We start from the raw sequence: 20,611 nt of genomic DNA, 5'->3' as shown, positions 1-20,611 counted from the left end.
ACTCAGGTAGCGAACTGGGAACCCAATACTGAATGCAGAAGGTGTTCTTGTTTCTGGTAGCATTTACTTTAAAGAGGAATCCATAATATTTCCTGTTTAATTTATGCTAATTACATGGATAGTGTGTGTCTCTTATTTTGCTTGTGTCTTATTAATTTAGCATTTGACTGCAGTGTTTCTGAAGAGCCTAAGTAATTTATGTCATATGTAAATACATACATATAAATTCAGTAGGAATAAAGTTAGCTATTCGGAAACCACACAATTTCTCGAACATGTATAGTAGGTAAAAACTGGAAGCTGAATCAACTTCCAAATTACTCAATAATATTAAAACAAACTGAAGTCATAGTGTTCTGAAGCTTGTTTATGCAGATGCGCTTACCAGGAAGTTATTTATCCTCCAGTGCTGAGACTGTTAATTTGTTAGTCTGAAACATGAGTGTGCTCCCAAATTGCAATAAGCTGGTAATAAAAGATTACCCTGTCACTGTGCACAGGTTATGCTGGTTTGTTTCCTGAAATTATGATGCAGTTTTGGTGCTCCTTAATTAAAGGTGGAAATTGCAAATGTTTCTGTGCTGTTATTTCATGTATTTGCAACCAGGTATTTGGCCTGGGAAAACATGAAGTGGAAATGCTTTCAGAGCCTATATATTCATATTTTAACCTGTACTATCCTTCACGGGCTACACTTGGACTGATCAGCAAGTCTGCTCTTATGTTCGGGAGCCTTTTGGTTCTGCCTCACATTCACAGAGAGACTGAAATTCAGAAAAAATTCAGACTTCCGATGTTATCTCCAAATGAGATAACAAATGTTATACATACAGTAACAAAGATTGTGGACAAAATCCTGTTGCTCACAGCGGTAAATTGCAACAGAGTAGCCCCCTTGAATCATTATCAATTTGGTGAGTCAACTCCTCCATAACTGTTATAATAATCTCAGAACTGCATTGCTGGAAGGGACCCTGTGGGTCATCTAATCCAGCCCCAGTCAAAGAGGCACAGTGGGGGAATTGAACTCCCAACCTCTGGCTCCCCAGCCAGAGACCTAAGCCATGGAGCTATACTTTCCTTTGATTCAAATGGGCCTACTCCAGTTGCAACTTAGTTTAACATACTCTCCTGGCTTGTCTCATCCTGCAAGGATGAGGAATTGCATCTTTCTTTTTCTCACATGTGAAAACTGTGTTTTCCTTGCATTCTGAAATAATTCTTTGCATGTGCAAGGATAATTTTAATTTTTTTTCTAAAGCAATGAAAAGTAATGAAGCAATAAAGCAAAAACAAAAGATGATTTGTTTCATCTTAGCCTTCAATAGGTTGCTCGTGTCTTTTGAAGCAAACAGCCGGTCCTGTGCTTGCCCTGCATGTGCCTAAGAAAGTCTTGCTCTCAGCAGGAGGAGGAGCACCTGGCAAAGTTCCCAATTTTGTCAAGGTGTTTGTGGGTGTCAAAACAGGCACCTTTACAATGGCAAGGTATTTAGCAAGTATTCTTCATCTCCCTGAGGGGGAATAGTTGCCTGTGTCAGTAAAATAGGGAGCTTTTCTAATTTCCCTTACTCAAACTATGAGATATCTTTCACCAGAAACCAATCCATCTACCTATCCTTCCTGGACTAAGGCAGTTTTTTCACTTACCCATTGGTCCTTACTCTCTGGATTTAAATTTGTTTGGAAAATGAAATTCACTTTCAGCTCCTAAAAATGAATTTATAATTCCAATTAAGACTGAAGTCATGGGAGTTATTGAAATCCGAACAGAATGCCTAAAAGGACTCCCAATGTAGATGAGGCAAATGCTTGAACACACTTGCAGGTCTCTGAGTTTGACAGTTGAGGAGGACCAGGCCTGCTTAGTTCTTGGGCAAGAAACCATAGGAAAACACTACGGCTGTCTAGATAGTCAGAAAGGATTGTGGCTGAAAAATTGGATAGATGCTGCCGGGCAGAGTTGACAATACTAGGGTGGATGCAGGGCCGGTGCCAGGCTTTTTTGTGCCCTAGGCAAGACTAACTACTTGCGCACCCCCCCAACCAATTTTCAAAAACAGACAAATTGTAAGAAAAGCAGAAAGTACAAAAGTTGAAATTGTGAAAAAAATATTTTTTTAAAACTGAGAGAACAAGTAATGGAACAGTCTGCAGTTTTCTTTCTCAAATACAAAACAGTTTTAGTGCACAAATCATTTTGAATAATCCTATGAACTGTAATATCTCTTAAATATTTCTATTTTTGCCACATCGAAATCTCATTTTGTGTGACTTTTCTTTTGCAAATTTTGTCACTGATTCCTTCAGGTCAATGGCTGATGCTTCGGCATGTTCAAACCAACTAGTCTACTTTGCAGCATCGTTGAGCGTAACTATGTTTTTATAAGCTTGAGCTTGGAGAAACTGCGTTCACCACTATCCACTGACACTGGAACTGTGAGAAGGATCCTTAGAGCAACAGAAACATTAGGCACACTATCCAGGAGTTTTTGTTGCACTATGAAGAGAAGGACTCCTTGTTGGTGGCATAGACTTTGGGAATCTTCGAGCTATTGCTATAACTTCACAGCACAGATCTTCAGCATCAATATCTTTGTTTCCATTGTGCAACAATGATTTTTCCAAATTCTTGCAGGCCTTCAGTACATCTTCAATACATTTTTTGTTGATCTTGTATATGTCATAGAGGAAGCCAAACAAGGAATTATGTTGTTATAGCTGTTGGAATCTCTCTTCAACAGATTGTACGGCCATGTCTAAGCCAGCATAAAAGAAACTTATTTTGAATTTCTACTTTGGATCTTGTCGTGCCTCCTCTTGTGCTTCCTACTCAAACTGCGTTGGCATGAGCAAGAGATTAGTAGATCGTCTAGGTCAGAGGTCATAAGGTAGAATTTCTGCTCACAAGCTGACTTGGCTTAGATAGAGAACAGGGGTGGAGCCCCTCCCAAACTAGAAGTCTGTCTCCAGTTATAACTGGGGGAACGTAGCTTAAAAGAGACCAAAAGCTAAGTGAGAGAGGGAAGCTGCAGGACCTTCACCAAAATTTTCTGCCCCACTGCTACCTGTCCGTTAGCCCTGTTTGATGGAAGTAGATCACAGTGGCTGGTGTCAATGGGACATTTGTAAGAAATAGCAGTTGCAGCAGGGGTCACCTCGGGGGGGGACTCAAGGGTACACACTACTGGCAACTCTGGAAATGCTTATTTTTTTTTTTTACTTACCCAGTGGTTTTTTGCTTGCTTCCATTGATGCCAGGGGTGATATATGCAAATGAATTATGCTAATGAGAGTACCAGCAGCCCTTTTTCTATGAAAAGACCCTGGGTTGCAGTACTGTATATAAAACTTTTTTGTAAGACTTTATAAATAATTATATTCCATAGCACTCTTGTGGTATTTATCTTAAAATTTTAAAATATAAATTTTCAGTTGCATTTTTTCCCCCAAGAAACTAATCTGTATAAAACTGTGCCTCTCTCAGGTCAATTCTGCGACCCTCTGAGGTCAGTTTTGCGCCCCTCTCAGGTCACCTAGTTCACCTAGTGGTAGCTCCAGCCCTGGGTGGATGGACCAGAGGGCTGTATAAAACGGCTTCTGGTGTCCCTAAAGGCCATCCATTTGGATCAGTGGCAAACACTGAAACATACTGATCAGTTCATTTCAATGGCTTGGGAAGTAGCAAGTTGAAAATTCGCAATACCCATTTTAACGTTTATATCCTCATATTTATATCATGTTTTAATTGTATTTTTTTGCAGATGGATATGTAGAGCTCTTTATGAGGACGTCTGATTAATATTTACAATTTTCTACATTTACTATGGCATTTTCTTCCTGCAGAAGTATACAGAGCATTTTGCAAGTCAGTTACAAGTCAATTGCTTTTTTTTTAAAATTCAGGAAACAAGTGTCACAGGCCAATTATGTTAGAAAATGCAGCAGATTTCATAAGTTTATTATTTCTAAATTGTCTGTTCCTCACTTAATGTAATCAGGATGTTATAGCTCTCCTTGAACACTAGAACAGCAATTGCTTATGCAACATCCTTAGAATTAGAAATTGCTGCTAATAGAGTATTTATGCTAAATAGATTTCTTATGCCCAAAGTTAAGGAGAGAAATTGGGTCACAGAAGATGTATTAAAAACAGAGATTATGGGGATGTTGACATTTTAATGTCCAAAACTGCCTAAGTCATCAGAAATCTTACCTCCCGCCACAGTAACCGAAATGTTTCCCTCCTGGTTTCTTTGTGTTTTCATGTTCCACGTATGATTTATGCCTGATCATTCTCTTGCACAGAGATTGTCCCCACTGTCTGACATGAATGGCAAAATGACATTGTTATTGGCTAATGGCATATTTAACATTGCAATGGTGAATGAGCATTTGACAGTATGGTTCAGGCCACTGAAACCTGACCTGTCTCCTTAGAACAGAGAAAGTAATTTAGCTCGCCAGGGCCATTCCAAAGTATTTTGCTCCCTGAAGCAAAAGATTAAAAAAACAAAAAACAAAACATATATCCTTCACTCTTCCTACAATTCAAAATACGGAAGCTGACAGGACTGGAATCTGAATGTTCCTTAAGTAAAGGTCCCAGGACATTGCTCCTGACCTGAGAAAAGTAGGCCAGCTTGTCAAGCAAGGGGCAAACATCTCTGTCCTTAAACATCCAAGCACTGTTCTGTACGCCTAGCTCGTGCTGCTTAAGGTGGCTACTCCCCTGTGCCAAGTGGAATGCCCATCCTTGTAGTTGCCCTTTCCAAGTTTCATTGTGCTCATTATTTTGTATCTCCTTGTCTCTCCTTGTCTCTGGTAAGTGGCATGACATCGGTTCTGGTGAACAGCTGCTTCAGGTTTGAGAGTGGTAGAATTTCAATAAAAAACCTCTTTACCTATATTCTGGAGTATGTGGATATCATTTTTACTGATTATTTGATGCTTAATTGGCAGAGGGAGAGGGAGAAGAAAACTATGATTGTGCCAAAGGGAATCTGACCTTCCAGTAGTGTTCCTGGTTATTTTATGGTTATTGTGGGCCATCTATCTATCTATCTATCTATCTATCTATCTATCTATCTATCTATCTATCTATCTATCTATCTATCTATCTATCTATCTATCTATCTATCTATCTATCTATCTATCTATCTATCTATCTATCTATCTATCTATCTATCTATCTATCTATCTATCTATCTATCTATCTATCTAAATCTTTGACAAAAGATAAGAGAGAGAACTTGGCTTTTAAAGGTTTTTTTGGGAGGGGGGACTTTAAGCAAACCTTCTAAACAGTTTTGGTCTCTCTTGTCCATACTCTCTAATTTACAGCACTATTCTGAATAACTGTTGTAAAGATGAAAGGGTAGACAGTGTAACGATAAAAAATGTTTAACATTTCATAGGCATTCAGGTCATATGGCTTTATGTGGATTGCTGTTTTAAATTAAACTACATGAAGGCTACCTCCATGTGGTGAGTCGTTCTTCAGAAGCAACCAGCCATGCTGAGAAGTTTCCTTTCTGCACACCACCAATGTATGTAACTTTGCAAGAAAATTTAATTGAAATGGGATATAACTATAGATCTAGATGGTTGGATAGCTCAGTGGTTTAGGCAACACAGTACTGGCTGCAGAGCCAGAGGTTGTTAGTTTGATTTCCTGTTGTGCCTCCTAAGGGAAGACCCAGCCTGTGTGGCCCTGGGCAAGCTGCAGGGCCAGGACACCCTCCCAGAAGAATGGTAAATTACTTTGAGTATTCTCTACCTTAGAAACCCCTGGAGAGGGTCGCCATAGGTCAATCAGCTTATTAAAATAATGAACTAACCCAAACCAACCCAGTGTAGCTTTTCAAGGTGTACACCCAATGCAAGAATTCTGTAAACATGGGGCAATATGATATTTGGAACTATACTATTTATTACTGTTTATTATCCTTAAATCTAGGAAGACACTAGTTTATTGTGTGTTTCCAAAAGTCATGGATACTGAATTTAGTAACACATGACAGAATATTGATGGATGAATGGCTTTGAAGTCCATAAGAGGGACCAATGACAATGGGAATTCTGTCATACATATTGATATGCTAACAACTTGAGAGGAAAACAACCACCACAACTCTATGCAGGCCACACATTTCATACCCTGCTCCATTTAAGCATCTCTTTTCTTCTTGTTGTTCCTCAGTCAAGGTCTAACATCTCTGATTTGGCATTGCTTGATTTATTTCAGCAGGCTGCTCAGTCACATGACTGTTTGTCTGTGGTTGCTAGTGTGATATACAAATTGATATGATTGAAGCTCAGAATTAGAAAATTAAATATTTAGTATCAATAAACACAGCACCCTAAAGTGTTTGCTACTTTTTTTCCAGTATGCTAATAAGTTTTACATAAGCGATGAAGTCTAATTTCCCCAGTTTGGCTGAGTTCCTACAGTGAATACAGAGGAACTATTTTCTATGCTTGTTTGATTTTTTAATGATCTAATAAGAGTATCACCTTTTAGGCATGAGTGGGGAATTGAACTCCCAACCTCTGGCTCCAGACCACTGAACTATCCAATGCTTTTTAGCAACCCATCCTTATATTCACAGTATCAACATCAGCCAACTTCTGTTGCCACAAAAATCATATTAGCACCTCTCTCATGTTCAAGCCATAAAAACACTGTGAGAATAAATTGAAAAACTAACCATCAGGTGACCTTTCATGATGACCACCTTTCTTACTTAAAGCAATCTAAACATAATTTTATTCTTGCTCATGTGAGCTCAAGTTAGCTACTGTAAAGCAGGAGTTGGCAGCTTCCATGAATCCAGGAGCCATATGAACTTTGAAGGGCCACCTTCGTGGCCTTCTCTAGCCCTCAAACCTCTGTTTGTAACTTTAAAAAAAAACACCCTGAGCCCTCCAGTAGGCATGGGGACAATTTCATTATGTTCTAAAACCTCCTTGTTCTGTTTTAAACCCTTACAGGCCCCCATAGGCTGCCTTTTGGCCACGCCCACTGTTACCTGTGGTTTGGCTTATTTGTTGTGTGGTGCTCTCTCCTGCTGCACTGCAGTTTCCATCTGGGTCTGGCACACCTATGGTGCAGATTACATATACTGATCTCTGAAAAAATCATTGGGTACATGGAAAACTGTGCCCCATCTTCTACCCTTTAAAATTGGCATAATGTTGGGAAGATTCCTTCAGCCCTCCTTCAAAATCCTGTATAGAAAACGGCCACCTTCTCTTGGGCATGTTTTGGACTTTTTAGGTTTTACAGTGGTGCCCCGCATAGCGAGGTTAATCCGTTCCGGATTAACCCTCGCTATGTGAAATCGTCGCTAAACGGGTAGGGGAAATGTATTGGAACGCATTAAACTTTGTTTAATGCGTTCCAATACCTTTGTTACTTACCCGTTCAGCGAGGATTCCAGGTGCCGGCAGCCATTTTCGCACCTTCGCTAAGTGAGGGCAGGGCGCGAAAACGGCTGCCGGCAGCCATTTCCGGGCTTCCGGTGGCCATTTTGGAACCGCCGATCAGCTGTTCGGCGGCTCCAAAATGGCTGCCGCAATACCCGATCTTCGCAATGCGGGTTTTCCCCATTGCGACGATCGGGGATGTTTCCGTATAGCGATCCCGAAAAAGGGATCGCTATAAGGAAACATCGCTATACGGTGCGCTCGTTAAGCGAGGCACCACTGTAGTTATTTTGTTTAGGAAAAGAGAGATGTGAAATTATGCATGGCATAAACTGCAGTGGTCCCCAACCTTGGGCCTCCAGATGTTCTTGGACTACAACTTCCAGAAGCTTTCACCACCACCTCTGCTGGCCAGGATTTCTGGGAGTTGAAGTCCAAGAACATCTGGAGGCCCAAGGTTGGGGACCACTGGCATAAAGGATGCAGGTGCCCGGCTCCGCCTGCATTCTGAAACAGAACATCCAACAGAACAGAGCAGTGGAAGCTTCAGGACAGGCAAAAAGGCAAACATTTCTCCTCCGCAGTGGATACTTAAAGTATGGAATTTGATTCTACAAGATGTGGTGGTGTCAGGCTGTTGGCATGGTTTGAAAAGCATGTGGAGTAAGGCCGGTAGTGGTTAAAGTCATGGCGCTTGGGTTAGCCTGTGTGCTAACTCAAGCAGAGATAACATGTCTCTTAAGAACTAGTTGCTGGTAAGAGAATGCAACTGCCTTGCTGTCCTGCTTGGGGGACTCCCGTTGGCATCTGATCATCCTGGCAACAAGATGCTGGGCTTGACTGGCCTTTGATCTTTCCACCTGGTGGCCTTTCTTCATCATGAAATCGGTCCTTCTGGAAGAAGTTGTTAGCTGGTGTTCACAACCACTGTCTTAGCCACCCTTCTTTGTTCAATGGAGCAGTGAGCGACGTTGGAAGGTCTGGAGCATCTTTCAGTCCTCCCCAGAGCCTCAGCTTACCGTAGCCGCTTATATTTTTATTACCAACTGTTACCATTTTTATGCTGACCTTCGCCCCCCCCCCAACCCAGTGGTGACCTGGGAGGCTGTACATATGCATTTTGCCCATGCCTGGCCTAGTGTACTCTTTCTCAAGCTTTTTGCTAACTCATTATGACACAGTCCTGCAGCTGGTCCTTCAGCAGCTGGAAGACTACTTTGATATTTTGATATTACAACAAAGGAACACCGGTACTATCTTATCCTGTCAGTCTATGAGTCTGCTGATGACTTGATTGGGTAAGGTTTGATGGATAGGGCCAGATAACCCTTTTCAAAGCCTTCTCCTACTATGGCATAAAAGCCACTCTCAAGTCAGTCCTTGTTTTACCCGTATTTGACCTTTTTGCCTTGCTTCACCTGTGTTTGACCTTTTACCGAGAGGCATCATCAGAAGTTCTGTTCATGAGAAATTGAAAATGGCAGTGACTTCTCTTTGTGTTAGGCTCTCATTTTTATGTCAGAATGCAAAGGGAAATGGAGAACTGCTGTTGCTTGGGATCCCTGGGAAGCTGGAATATGGACACTGACAAACTGGTAAGCGATGGTGAGCATTGTCAGTCACACATTGCAGTGGTCCCAAAAGTTTAAGCAGTGCTTCCAATATGATATGAAGGATCTATCATCAAATATACATGACACCATCACAATACTAGCTATCATCCCTTAAGATATTCATAAAAAATGTAAAAGCTCTGTATTTTCTAATACACTGTATTAAATGTATAATTAATCTGTGGAACTTGCTGGTGTAGGGTATTAATTATTGAACTAAACAGTATAGCATGTTATAGAAATTAGATATTTTGTACGACAGGGAGGCCTTCTCTTACATGCTTTGAAGGGAAAATTATAAACAATACAAAGATAGTCTACATTATAAAATTACATCATGACTACTAATTTGGTTATTGAAGAAATGTTATTTTTGAAGCACCGTTTACTGCAGCATGAGCTTCCCGGTTGTGCGATCCAGAAAATTTGCAAGCTTGAAGGACGGACTGGCCTTGTGTTGACTCTTTCTGTGTGCAACTGTTGCTGAAAAATACTCAGCATGCAATGGGATTCTTGTTGTATGATTGCTATGGGTTTATCTGAAGTTCTGTGTAGGTTAACTTTTAGCAAACCATCCCAGTGTTTATAATGGACCAGCCTATACAGAACTCATCATGGAGACAAAACATTCACATGTACCCCCATAGGACGCACAACTTGGTCTGGATCCCAGTGCAGGCTGCGTATTTTCCAGCACAAATGCACACTGAAGGGATTGCTGATATTCTTTCAGGTGGAGAATTTTTTTAGCAAGATGTCCTGTTGTTAAGATAAGGCCTCTGTACAAGATCTGTGGATCTTGATGTTGAGGCAGTAGTTGTACCATACTAACTCGTTTTCATCTTGAACTCTTGTCCAAGGCAGAGAGCCCAACTACACCATCAGATCCACTGGGATTTTCTCCATTTATAAACCGTTGAATTTGAAGTACTCATTCCTTGCCTACATGACATAAAGGCTGAATCGAATCCAACCAGAGTATTTTGCTCACTGAGTGCATTTTCTCTCTCTCCTGGCTTGTGACTTCTGTTGCCAGAAAGCATCAAAAGGTGTCTTCCCCCCCTCCACCCTTGTGAGGACAGGGGGTATGTCTGTAGAAGAAGCGGAGGAAGTGTGGAAGGAGAAATGCCAGCCAAGAAAAAAGAGAGGGGGACAAGGAAAGAGAGTGGGGAAAGTGAGGTATGTGTGTGAGGATAAAAACAGTGGGGGAAAGAAAAGAAGCCACCACAGCACGTGGTGCCCTTACTGCATTGGGAGGGTGCTGTGGGAAGGTGCTTGGCTTTTTCTTGCCCGTGTGTGCAAGTGTTCTGTTTGGATAGCATGTGTGCATGTGTTTCTCTCTGAGGCAGTGCCTGTGAAAGAGAGCAGACAGGGTCTTCTATTAATTTTTGCTCCAAAAATGCATTAGAGCTTATTTTCAGGGGGTGTTTTATTTTTTTTTCATGTACAATCTACATTTATTCAAATACAGTCATGTTATCTTCTGGTTGCTGCACAGTGGTGGAGGGCGGGGTTTCACTTAACTGGGGCTTATTTTGGGGGTAGGGCTTATATTATGAGCATCCTGAAAAATTGGTACTAGGGCTTATTTTGTGATTAGTTCTTATTTTCAGGGAAGCAGGGTAGTTTTGGAGACTGTTGTTCCAGACCACTTGAAAGTATGTAAAGTTTTATTAGCTGTATGTTTTCTAGACCAAACCACACAAAGAAAAGCTGCATCCAGGCCATGTGTACCTCACACAAGTCCTGCAGAAAAATGAATGTACATTTATTTTAGGGTTACAGTATTTATTTTACCTCTTTCTACAAAGCAAAACTCAGTCTCCCCACTGGTTGATGCATACATTAATCAATGGCTGACATTCTCTTGTTTAGCATGGTAAATCACACTAGATTAGGCCCACTGAATTTGGTGAGTCAACTCCTCAAGTTTGATCCTGTCAAGAGGGCCTACTTTAGTTTTGACTTTTGTTGTTGTTCAGTTGTTAAGTTGTGTCTGACTCTTTGTGACCCCATAGACCAGAGCATGCCAGGCCCTCCTGTCTTCCACTGCCTCCCGGAGTTTGGTCAAATTCATGTTGGTAGCTTCGGTGACACTGTCCAACCATCTCATCCTCTGTCGTCCCCTTCTCCTCTTGCCTTCACACTTCCCCAACATCAGGGTCTCTTCCAGGGAGTCTTCTCTTCTCATGAGATGGCCAAAGTATTGGAGTCTGAGCTTCAGGATCTGTCCTCCCAGGAAGCACTTAGAGTTGATTTCATTCAGAATGGATAGGTTTGTCCTCTGCAGTCCAGGGGACTCTCAAGAGTCTCCTCCAGCACCACAATTCAAAAGCATCAGTTCTTCGGCGGTCAGCCTTCTTTATGCTCGAGCTCTCACTTCCATACATTGCTACTGGAAAAACCATAGCTTGGACTATGGGGACCTTTGTCAGCAAAGTGATATCTCTGCTTTTTAAGATGCTCTCAGGGTTTGTCATCTCTTTCCTCCCAAGAAGCAGGCGTGTTTTAATTTTGTGGCTGCTGTCACCATCTGCAATGATTGTGGAGCCCAAGAAAGTAAAATCTGTCACTTCTTCCATATCTTCCTCTTCTATTTGCCAGGAGGTGATCGGCCATGATCTTAGTTTTTTTGATGTGGAGCTTCAGACCGTTTTTTGCACTCTCCTCTTTCACTCTCATTACAAGGTTCTTTAATTCCTCCTCACTTTCTGCCATCAAAGTAGTATCATCTGCATATCTGAGGTTGTTGATATTTCTTCCAGCAATCTTAATTCTGGCTTGGGATTCATCCAGTCCAGACTTTCGCATGACGTATTCTGCATATAAATTAAATAAGCCGGGGGACAATATACAGCCTTGTCGTACTCCTTTCCCAATTTTGAACCAATCAGTTGTTCCATATCCAGTTCTAACTGTTCCTTCCTGTCCCACATATAGATTTCTCAGGAGATAGATAAGGTGGTCAGACACTCCCATTTCTTTAAGAACTTGCCATAGTTTGTTGTAGTCCACACAGTCAAAGGCTTTTGCGTAGTCAGTGAAGGAGAAGTAGATTTTTTTTCCTGGAACTCTCTGGCTTTCTCTATAATCCAGCGCATGTTAGCAATTTGGTCTCTAGTTCCTCTGCACCTTTGAATTCCAGCTTGTACTTCTGGGAGTTCTCAGTACAGATACTGCTGAAGCCTGCCTTGGAGGATTTTGAGCATAGCCTTGCTAGCACGTGAAATGAGTGCAATTGTATGGTAGTTGGAGCATTCTTTAGCACTGCCCTTCTTTGGGATTGGGATGTACACTGATCTTTTCCAATACGTTGGCCGCTGCTGAGTTTTTCAAACTTGCTGGCTTATTGAGTGTAGCACCTTAACAGCATCATCTTTTAAGATTTTAAATAGTTCAACTGGAATGCCATCACCTCCACTAGCCTTGTTGTTAGCCAGGCTTTCTAAGGCCCACTTGACTTCACTCTCCAGGATGTCTGGCTTAAGGTCAGCAGCCACACTCTCTGAGTTGTCCGGGACATGCAGATCTTTCTGGTATAATTCCTCTGTGTATTTTTGCCACCTCTTCTTGATGCCTTCTGCTTCAGTGAGGTCCCTACCATTTTTGTCCTTCATCATGTCGTTGATGAACCTTTGCACCAACGGTTCCTTTAATATCTCCAATTTTCTTGAACAGATCTCTATTTTTTCCCCTTTCTATTATTTTCCTGTATGTCTTTGCACTGTTCATTTAAGAAGGCCCTCTTGTCTCTCCTTGCTATTCTTTGGAAGTCTGCATTCACTTTTCTGTAACTTTCCGTATCTCCCTTGCATTTTGTTTCCCTTCTCTTCTCTGCTGTTTGTAAGGCCTTGTTGGACAGCCCCTTTGCTTTTTTGCATTTCCTTTTCTTTGGGATGGTTTTTGTTGCTGCCTCCTGTACAATGTTACGAACCTCCATCCCTAGTTCTTCAGACACTCTGTCCACCAAATCTAGTTCCTTAAATCTGTTCTTCACTTCCACTGCATATTCATAAGGGATTTGGTTTAGATTATATATGACTAACCCAGTGGTTTTTCCTACTTTCTTCAGTTTAAGCTTGAGTTTTGCTGTAAGAAGCTGATGATCAGAGCTACAATCAGCTCCAAGTCTTGTTTTTGCTGACTGTATAGAGCTTCTCCATCTTTGCCCATCTGGTGATGGGCAAAGAAAAGAATGTTTGTGATGACCAGCTTGTTCTCTTGACAAAACTCTATTAGCCTTTGCTCTGCTTCGTTCTGAACTCCAAGGGCAAACTTCCCTGTTGTTCCTTTTCTCTCTTGACTCCCTACTTTAGCATTCCAGTCCCCTAGAATGAGAAGAACATCTTTCTTTGGTGTCAGTTCTAGAAGCTGTTGTAAGTCTTCATAGAATTGGTCAATTTCAGCCTCTTCAACATCAGTGGTTGGCGCATAAACGTGGATTACTGTGATGTTGAAAGGTCTGCCTTGGATTTGTATTGAAATCATTCTATCATTTTTGAGATTGTATCCCAATACAGCTTGCCCACTCTTTTGTTGACTATGAGGGATACTCCATTTCTTCTATGGCAGTGATGGCAAACCTATGGCACACGTACCACAGCTGTCACACAGAGCCCTTTCTGCTGGCACGCAAGCTGTAGGTCACCAGACCACTACTCCACCCCCACCCACCCCCGCACAGCCAACCTCAGGAGGTGGCTGCAGCCGATGCTAGTGCTTTGGCAGGCAGATCTGGAGCAATGGGTGCTGGCAGCAGAGGGGCCTTGAGGCATCTCCGTTCCATCATTCCCCCCCTCCGCTGCCACTTCTGGTTTCGGTTCAGCACTTCCGGGTCCAGGTCCGCTGCTGCCGCTAACCTGCCGCGGTGGCACACTGCCCACTGTTTTTTTGTTTTTTTTCCCAATTTGGGTATGCGAGCCCAAAAAGATTCGCCACCACTGTTCTATGGGATTCTTGCCCACAATAGTAGATATGATAACTGTCTGAATTGAATTTGCTCATTCCCATCCATTTTAGTTCACTGACACCCAGGATGTCAATGTTTATTCTTGTCATCTCCTGTTTGACCACATCCAGCTTATCAAGGTTCATGGATCTTCCAGGTTCCTATGCAGTATTTTTCTTTGCAGCATTGGACTTTCCTTTCACTTCCAGGCATGTCCACAGCTGAGCGTCCTTTCGTTTTTGGCCCAACCACTTCATTAGCTCTGGAGCTACTTGTACTTGTCCTCTGCTCTTCCTCAGTAGCATGTTGGACGCCTTCCGACCTGAGGGGCTCATCTTCCAGCGTCATATCTTTTAACCTTTTTTTCTGTCCATGGAGTTTTCTTGGCAATGATACTGGCTTGCCAGATCCTGCTCCAGGTGGATTGCGTTTAGTCAGAACTCTCCACTATGACCTGTCCCTCTTGGATGTCCCTGCACAGCATAGCCCATAGCTTCTCTGAATTACTCAAGCCCCTTTGCCCCGACAAGGCAGGAATCTGTGAAGGGGTAGTTTTGACTTACTACCCTAAAACTGAAAGTAGAGTAGCTCATCTGAATTGATGGAACTTATGGACGAGTTGACTCACCAAATACCTATGGATTCAATGGGACAAATCTAGTGCAAATTATGATCTAAGGCAACAGGATTTCAGGCAACAGTATAAATAACATGAATAGGCAGAAGCTTGTGAAAAGCCAGTTAGGCAAGTGTATTGACCACTGGGTGCTGGGTACCTCTGGCTCATGGACCTAATTGAGCCTGCAGACATTTACCCTGTATGTTTTACAAAAGATAAACACTGTCAAAAGCCAGACTTGGTTAACTCCTCACGTGTCAGCTGAGTGCACCTTGCTCCCTTGAAACCAGATTCACACCCAGCAGGCACTTGTAGGAATTGTCTGGATCCTGGGAAGCAGGCACTAAACTAAGGTTAGTTTCCTGACTATAACCCTGGCTGAAGAAGCTGTGACTAACAGTTCAGTCAGGGACGCGGTGGAGTCAGGAGTAGCCAATCCCCGTGTCATCTGGCTTGTTGGGAGGGAGGGATCCATCCTCGGGCTTCAAACCTCCTCAAATCCCTCTCCCCCTTTGTAACAGATGTGTTTTTCGGAATCGCCCAAATGGAATCTAGATCATTTTAAGTGGAAAGCAGAATTTCAGCCATCATGGTCAATAACTTTGTTTCCCAGATTACGGTGATATAATAAAGGAAATAAGATTATAAATGATACACAATAGAGCCGTTTTGCCATAAAAACAAAAGCAATTTAACTTGTGTAACAAAACGGCGGGGTGGGGTTTTCAGCTTTCAAGCTGAAATACTTTTCTGATTGAGAGGAGCTTTTGTTCTTTAGAGGGATGTCCAGGGTGCTTTTATAAAGATGTGGATCAGATTGAGGAGCAGGGAGTGCCCACCAACCCAAGAAAATGTAGATCAGCTGCCTTGGTCTCTTCTCTGATAGCCCTTTCCCAGCCCACAGTGGGAAAGATCCTTTGCTTGAGGAGCGACAGTTGTGCTTGCCCTTCCACTTCTTTTCTCTGCCTTGAACAAAGCAGATGCAACGATAGTTGTTTATTCTTCTTCTTTTGTTATCTCTCACCCACACTCTATGTTTATACACAGACACAGACACACACACACACACACACAAACACACACACACACAGACACAGACACACACACACTTCTGGAAAATCTGGGGCTCACAAAACATGCTGATACCTCTGTCTCCGATAAGAGTGGTGGTCGCCTTTGTAAATTGACTCGTACTGTATTGACTTTTAAATATTGAAACAGGAAAGAAGGTAGGCAAAGTTCTTTCTTGACAGAGGTCTGACGTGAAATCAGCTGTCGGCCTGTAAATTGTCCATCCATGTTATAAAATAATATTCTTCTAAATAACTGAGTTATATCTTCATAGTCAAAGAACTGATCTGGAAACAGAGAAGTGTCCATATAAGTTCAAGAGTTCATTCTTGGGTTTGAGAGTATAGGAACCAAAGGGAAACCGGCTCTGGTCGCCCTTGTGCTGTTAAAAGCTTTATTGTGGGGAAAAACGTATGCTTTTAAATTGATATGAATAGCTTTGTCATGAAGCGGCAACTTGCACTTCAGAAAGGATATATATATATATATACTAGTTACTGTATCCGCCGCACCATGTCAGAGCAGTCCTTGTGATGAGCTGTCTGAAACGTTCCCTGCCTGCACATTTGCAAATCAAAATAGCCAGGTTTCAAGAAAAACCTAATTAGATTACGAATAGACCATGGGTTAAGAAGCTTTCTTACAAAAACTGAGCTACTTTCTTCGCTCTGCTTCTTGCTCATAGTGGATCATACATCTGAAATCTAGCAAAAGCTCACATGTTACTGATTTCAGAAAAAGGTATTTGCAGTGGAATTCAGGGTATTTTATAATTAGCGCTTGCAGTTTCTGACTGCCAAGCCAGCAGCTGAAAACTACACATTAGTAACGGAGAGCACATAAAGAGCCTTGTTGCTCTATCAGTTTACAGAATCTTCTGCTCTGAACAGTGACGGATAAACCACTTTTCTGAGTAAACAGCTAACAGTAGGCATGATTCCTTTTTTAGCTGTAGAAAAATATATTTCTTAATTTGCCTTTCTGCACCAACATTGTGGGAAGATTTTTTTTTCCAAAACTGAGCTTCAAAATTTATTGCATTTCATGGTATCTCCTGTATCCAACAAAACTAAAGGCTGTTTGGGGTAAAATCTGACTCTTGAGAAACCCATTCTGCAACTTATTTTCCATGATGGCTTTAGACAGCATAGAGGTGCCTTTGCTCTAACATCAAGATTCCCCTTCCCTTACTTTTTGTAACATCGTCATGTCTGACAAAGAGATTTGTTGAAATCAGAACATTTTGAACAGAGAATGTTGTGTGTTTTTAGTTGACCTAATGAAGGTATCACTAGACATGGATTTGGGGGTTTGTCTTACAGCCCATGAGGCTTCCCGTCCTGTTTAAAAACAGTACTCTTCAGTTGTCTTCATCATAGACAGCATTGTCTCTGCCCCTATTGCACTGGGGGATCACATAGGGTAACTGCAGGTTTTGTATGTAGAATTTAAATCTGCATGTAGAGTAACAATACACAGGAATAAGCATGCTGATTATGGAAGGGGTGTCACTAGATAATAAACCATGAAATGAAGAAGGAATTTCTAAAGGTGACTAAAATTAAACTCCCTCCTTCCTTCTGAATTGTATAAAGCAGCGGTACCCAATCTTGAATCCCCAGATGTTCTTGGACCAAAACTCCCAGAAGCCTTCACCACTAGTTGTGCTGAACAGGATTTCTGGGAGTTGTAGTCCAAAAACATCTGAGTACTAGACTGGGATGGCTAAAAAAACAAATCGTGATATTCGTGAAATATCACTGATTCATGGGATATTCGTCCGTTTGTATTCATCAGGTCCAGAGATTCTGACAAATATGAATGGATGAATAGTTACCTATTTTTATTCGTCCCTTCATGCAGGCTGGCTGTGGAAACGGAAATGGGGTTGGCCTTTCCGTGCCAGCCTGCCTGTCAATGTCCTGACGATCAGCTGCACAGCCTTTCCAGATTCAGATGTGTGACGGAGATACAGAGCTATGTGTCATTATTGTGTTCCTTATAGATCAGAAGTTGGAAATGTGTGACCCTGAAGGTGTTGTTGGACAGTGACTCCTGTCAGTCCTAGACAGCAAGGCTGTAGGTGAGAGATGCTTGGAGTTTCACTCCAGTAATGTTTAGTATGCCACAGGTTCTCCACCTTTGAAATATGTGATCAATAGGTTTGGGGACTAGACTGTCTAAGTTCCTCTGTGTAAGGTTGATGATGTTACTAACTACAGTGACTTTTGTAGAATAAAACATTTTAGACTTTTCCCCTGAAGGTCCTGAGTCTCCTTTAAAATCACTTCCATTATTGGGAAACTGTTGGGGGATGGGGCCACTGGACAGAAGTCTTTAATGACTGAAAAATCAGATTTTCTTTAAAAAAATTATTTTCCCCCCAATGAGGATGCAAGGTAGCATACAAACGATTTTACATTTTTTATTTCCAAAAATTTTACTGTGGCTGGTGATGTCATCAGCCTTACACAGTGTAACTTACACAACACAATTTCAACTAGTTTTTTTTTATAGCAATGCTCAACACAAGTCCAGTGCCCTGAAAAATAGTCACTCAGTACTAAGAATGTAATTATCTCCAGAAGCTGGAGTAGGGTCACTATAAAACAGTATCCATGTTCCCAACCTGCAGAAGCCATCAATTAGGATACAGGTTGAATGGCACCCAAAGCCTATGAGATAATGAGCAAAAGTAGCTTAATTATATTTTCCCTGTCTCTCTCCTGATCAAGGTCATTTGTCACACCAAGGCCAATTAAATTAGAAAATCAGGTCTGACCCCAGATTGAAATGGGCCTAGAAAACTCCAGAAGACCTGGATCCCCATAAAAGGGGTATACAATCACTTCATTGAAAGATCTGGTTGGTGGAAAGGGTATAACAGGCCTCTTATGATCTGTGATACAAAATGTTTCTAAAACAAGCTATCTTTGCTGCCTTTTTCAAACGAGCAAATAAATATTTTTTTCAAAGCCAGATTGCCAAGTCATCATGACTAGACGGTCAAGATACCTGAGCTTTAGAGGATGAGAGGAAAGTTCATGGGGCCGATCCTTTCCTCAACCAAAATGAGATTGTTGGGATAAGTGCTGGTGCGGTTGGAGCTGTCAGAGCCACTCACTGACCACTGTATGAGTCATCTGCCGCCAGAACGGAAGCCTGGTTGCTCTTCCATGCCACTTCTACAGTGTGGGCACAGCTCATCTGCCCATGAACAACACTTGGGTCCTCAAGGCCAAGGCATTAGGACTGTGGTGGCCAACCAGATTGCCTGTGCTGGGGTCACAGATGATTTTTTCCAAAAAATATATATATATAAATTTTGATCTCCCTCCCACAATGCCTTGACCCCAAGGAGTTCTTTCTGGAGTTAAGTGTTCAAACATTCAACAGAGAGGTGGCTGTGTAACGAGGGAGTCCACAAGAGCTATGAGAGTCTTCCATGGGCTGCCTCCTGCCCATCAATTTTGGCAGCATGGAGAGAACGCTGCTGTATCTACTCTCATTGTCTTTGGACACAGCCACCTCAGGGAGACGCAGGAATGCCTCTCGCTATGCAGTGGAGGGGGGGCAGTGCCTCCCTTTCCATCTTGGGAGGCAGTGGAGCTTCGTCTGCCATTGTTGGTTCATCAGAAATACTTCTGAATTTTAGCACAGTAATCTGCTTTCATTAAGAGAGTGATCCTTTGTGAGGCGAAGTTGTCAATCTGCTTTGTTAAAAATAATATAATACTATTATATAATATTATTAATTTCTTACTATTATATAGTAATAATAAGAAATTAACAGTTTTATTCCCTTGAATGGAACTTCTACAAAGAATGATCAGAACTCTTATTCATCAGCAGAAACCGCATGGAGAAACATTTTATTTTTTAAATTAACGGCAATGCATGGGAGACATAATGATCCTCATGTCTTTGGATATTTATTTAGTGAGACAGGTTCTCACTTCTTCCTTTGAGGAAGATGTGTGAGTGGGGCATCCAGCAGTGCTGTGAGATGAAGGATAACTTCCCACTGTGCACTGGTACTGATATTTGTCTTACTTAATCACAAGACTTCCCCCCCCCCGAAGAATTTTGCACTGAGAAAATGCTGGCCATTTCAGATGTATCTCATGAGGGGCTGAAGTTCAGAAGCCAATGTTCTTCTGTTATTCCTTATGTTGGGTCATATGGATGGAAGCATTATACATATTGGGAATAATTTGAGGGTAAAGAATCCTAAAATTATCCATAGTTGGACTTTATAACTTTCATTCCTTTCAGTTCTGAGGCTTCCCCCCAGTTGTACATTCTTGGCATAGAAACTCAAGCACATACACAGACCTTCCGCCCAACCTGGAAAGGTGTTTACATGAGTTTTATCTGAGACAGCGGGACATGAATATACATGCGTCTCCTCCCTCTACTGTGCATGTGGTTCTGTTCCCTCTGTTGGAATTAAGGGGCATCATTCTGTTGGCGGGACATTGGGCTCTGTGACCTTTAAGGCACTGTTTAACTGCTAGCAAACATCTTGTCTAAGTTCACATGTGTTAGAGTTCTCCCAAATAATGTGACAGGACAAATACAGAAAGCTCTTTCTGCATTAAAGAAGAGCAGGCAGGGATATAGAATCTCGGTATCTCTTTGTGCTTCTATTTTCCTTTCTTCTTTTGCCTAAAATTCTCACTTGAAAGCCTTGCAATATGCTAGAGTACCTGACCTCAGTTTCAAACTGCAGAGAAATCTGTTATATCCTGCCTTCTATTGCCTTTGCTTTAAAGACAAACCTTTATAAAGAAAGTGGGGGTGAGGAAGGAGACCTAATGCATGAAAGAAAGAAGAAAAGCATTTAAAAAATTGCTTGAGAGAGACACAGCACAGGAAACTGATGATTAGAATAAAATTGGCCATGTGTATGTGTTGTTTCTCAACAAATATAGG

At 41.8% G+C, this 20,611-nt stretch overlaps 1 protein-coding gene across 50 annotated transcripts in view; it reads left to right on the top strand.

The window, feature by feature from the left end:
- Positions 1–20,611, top strand: part of MYT1L (myelin transcription factor 1 like) — a 416,618-nt gene that overhangs the window by 232,342 nt on the left and 163,665 nt on the right. For 12 of the 50 annotated variants that reach the window (XM_078389028.1, XM_078388998.1, XM_078388997.1 and 9 more), the window contains exon 1: positions 9,695–10,217. The exons of 34 other annotated variants lie outside the window; for them this stretch is intronic. In XM_078389028.1, coding sequence (XP_078245154.1) covers positions 10,126–10,217 — 92 coding nt within the window. In that variant the 5' untranslated portion in view covers positions 9,695–10,125. Of the gene's footprint in view, positions 1–9,694; positions 10,218–17,681; positions 17,760–20,611 lie in introns of those variants that run through there. 4 more of the 50 variants (XM_078389055.1, XM_078388960.1, XM_078389053.1 and 1 more) reach the window with 1 other exon arrangement.

The sequence above is a fragment of the Pogona vitticeps genome, chromosome 1 (genome assembly GCF_051106095.1).
Source record: "Pogona vitticeps strain Pit_001003342236 chromosome 1, PviZW2.1, whole genome shotgun sequence".
Taxonomy (NCBI): domain Eukaryota; kingdom Metazoa; phylum Chordata; class Lepidosauria; order Squamata; family Agamidae; genus Pogona; species Pogona vitticeps.
This window is presented reverse-complemented; position numbering and strand designations above follow the sequence as displayed.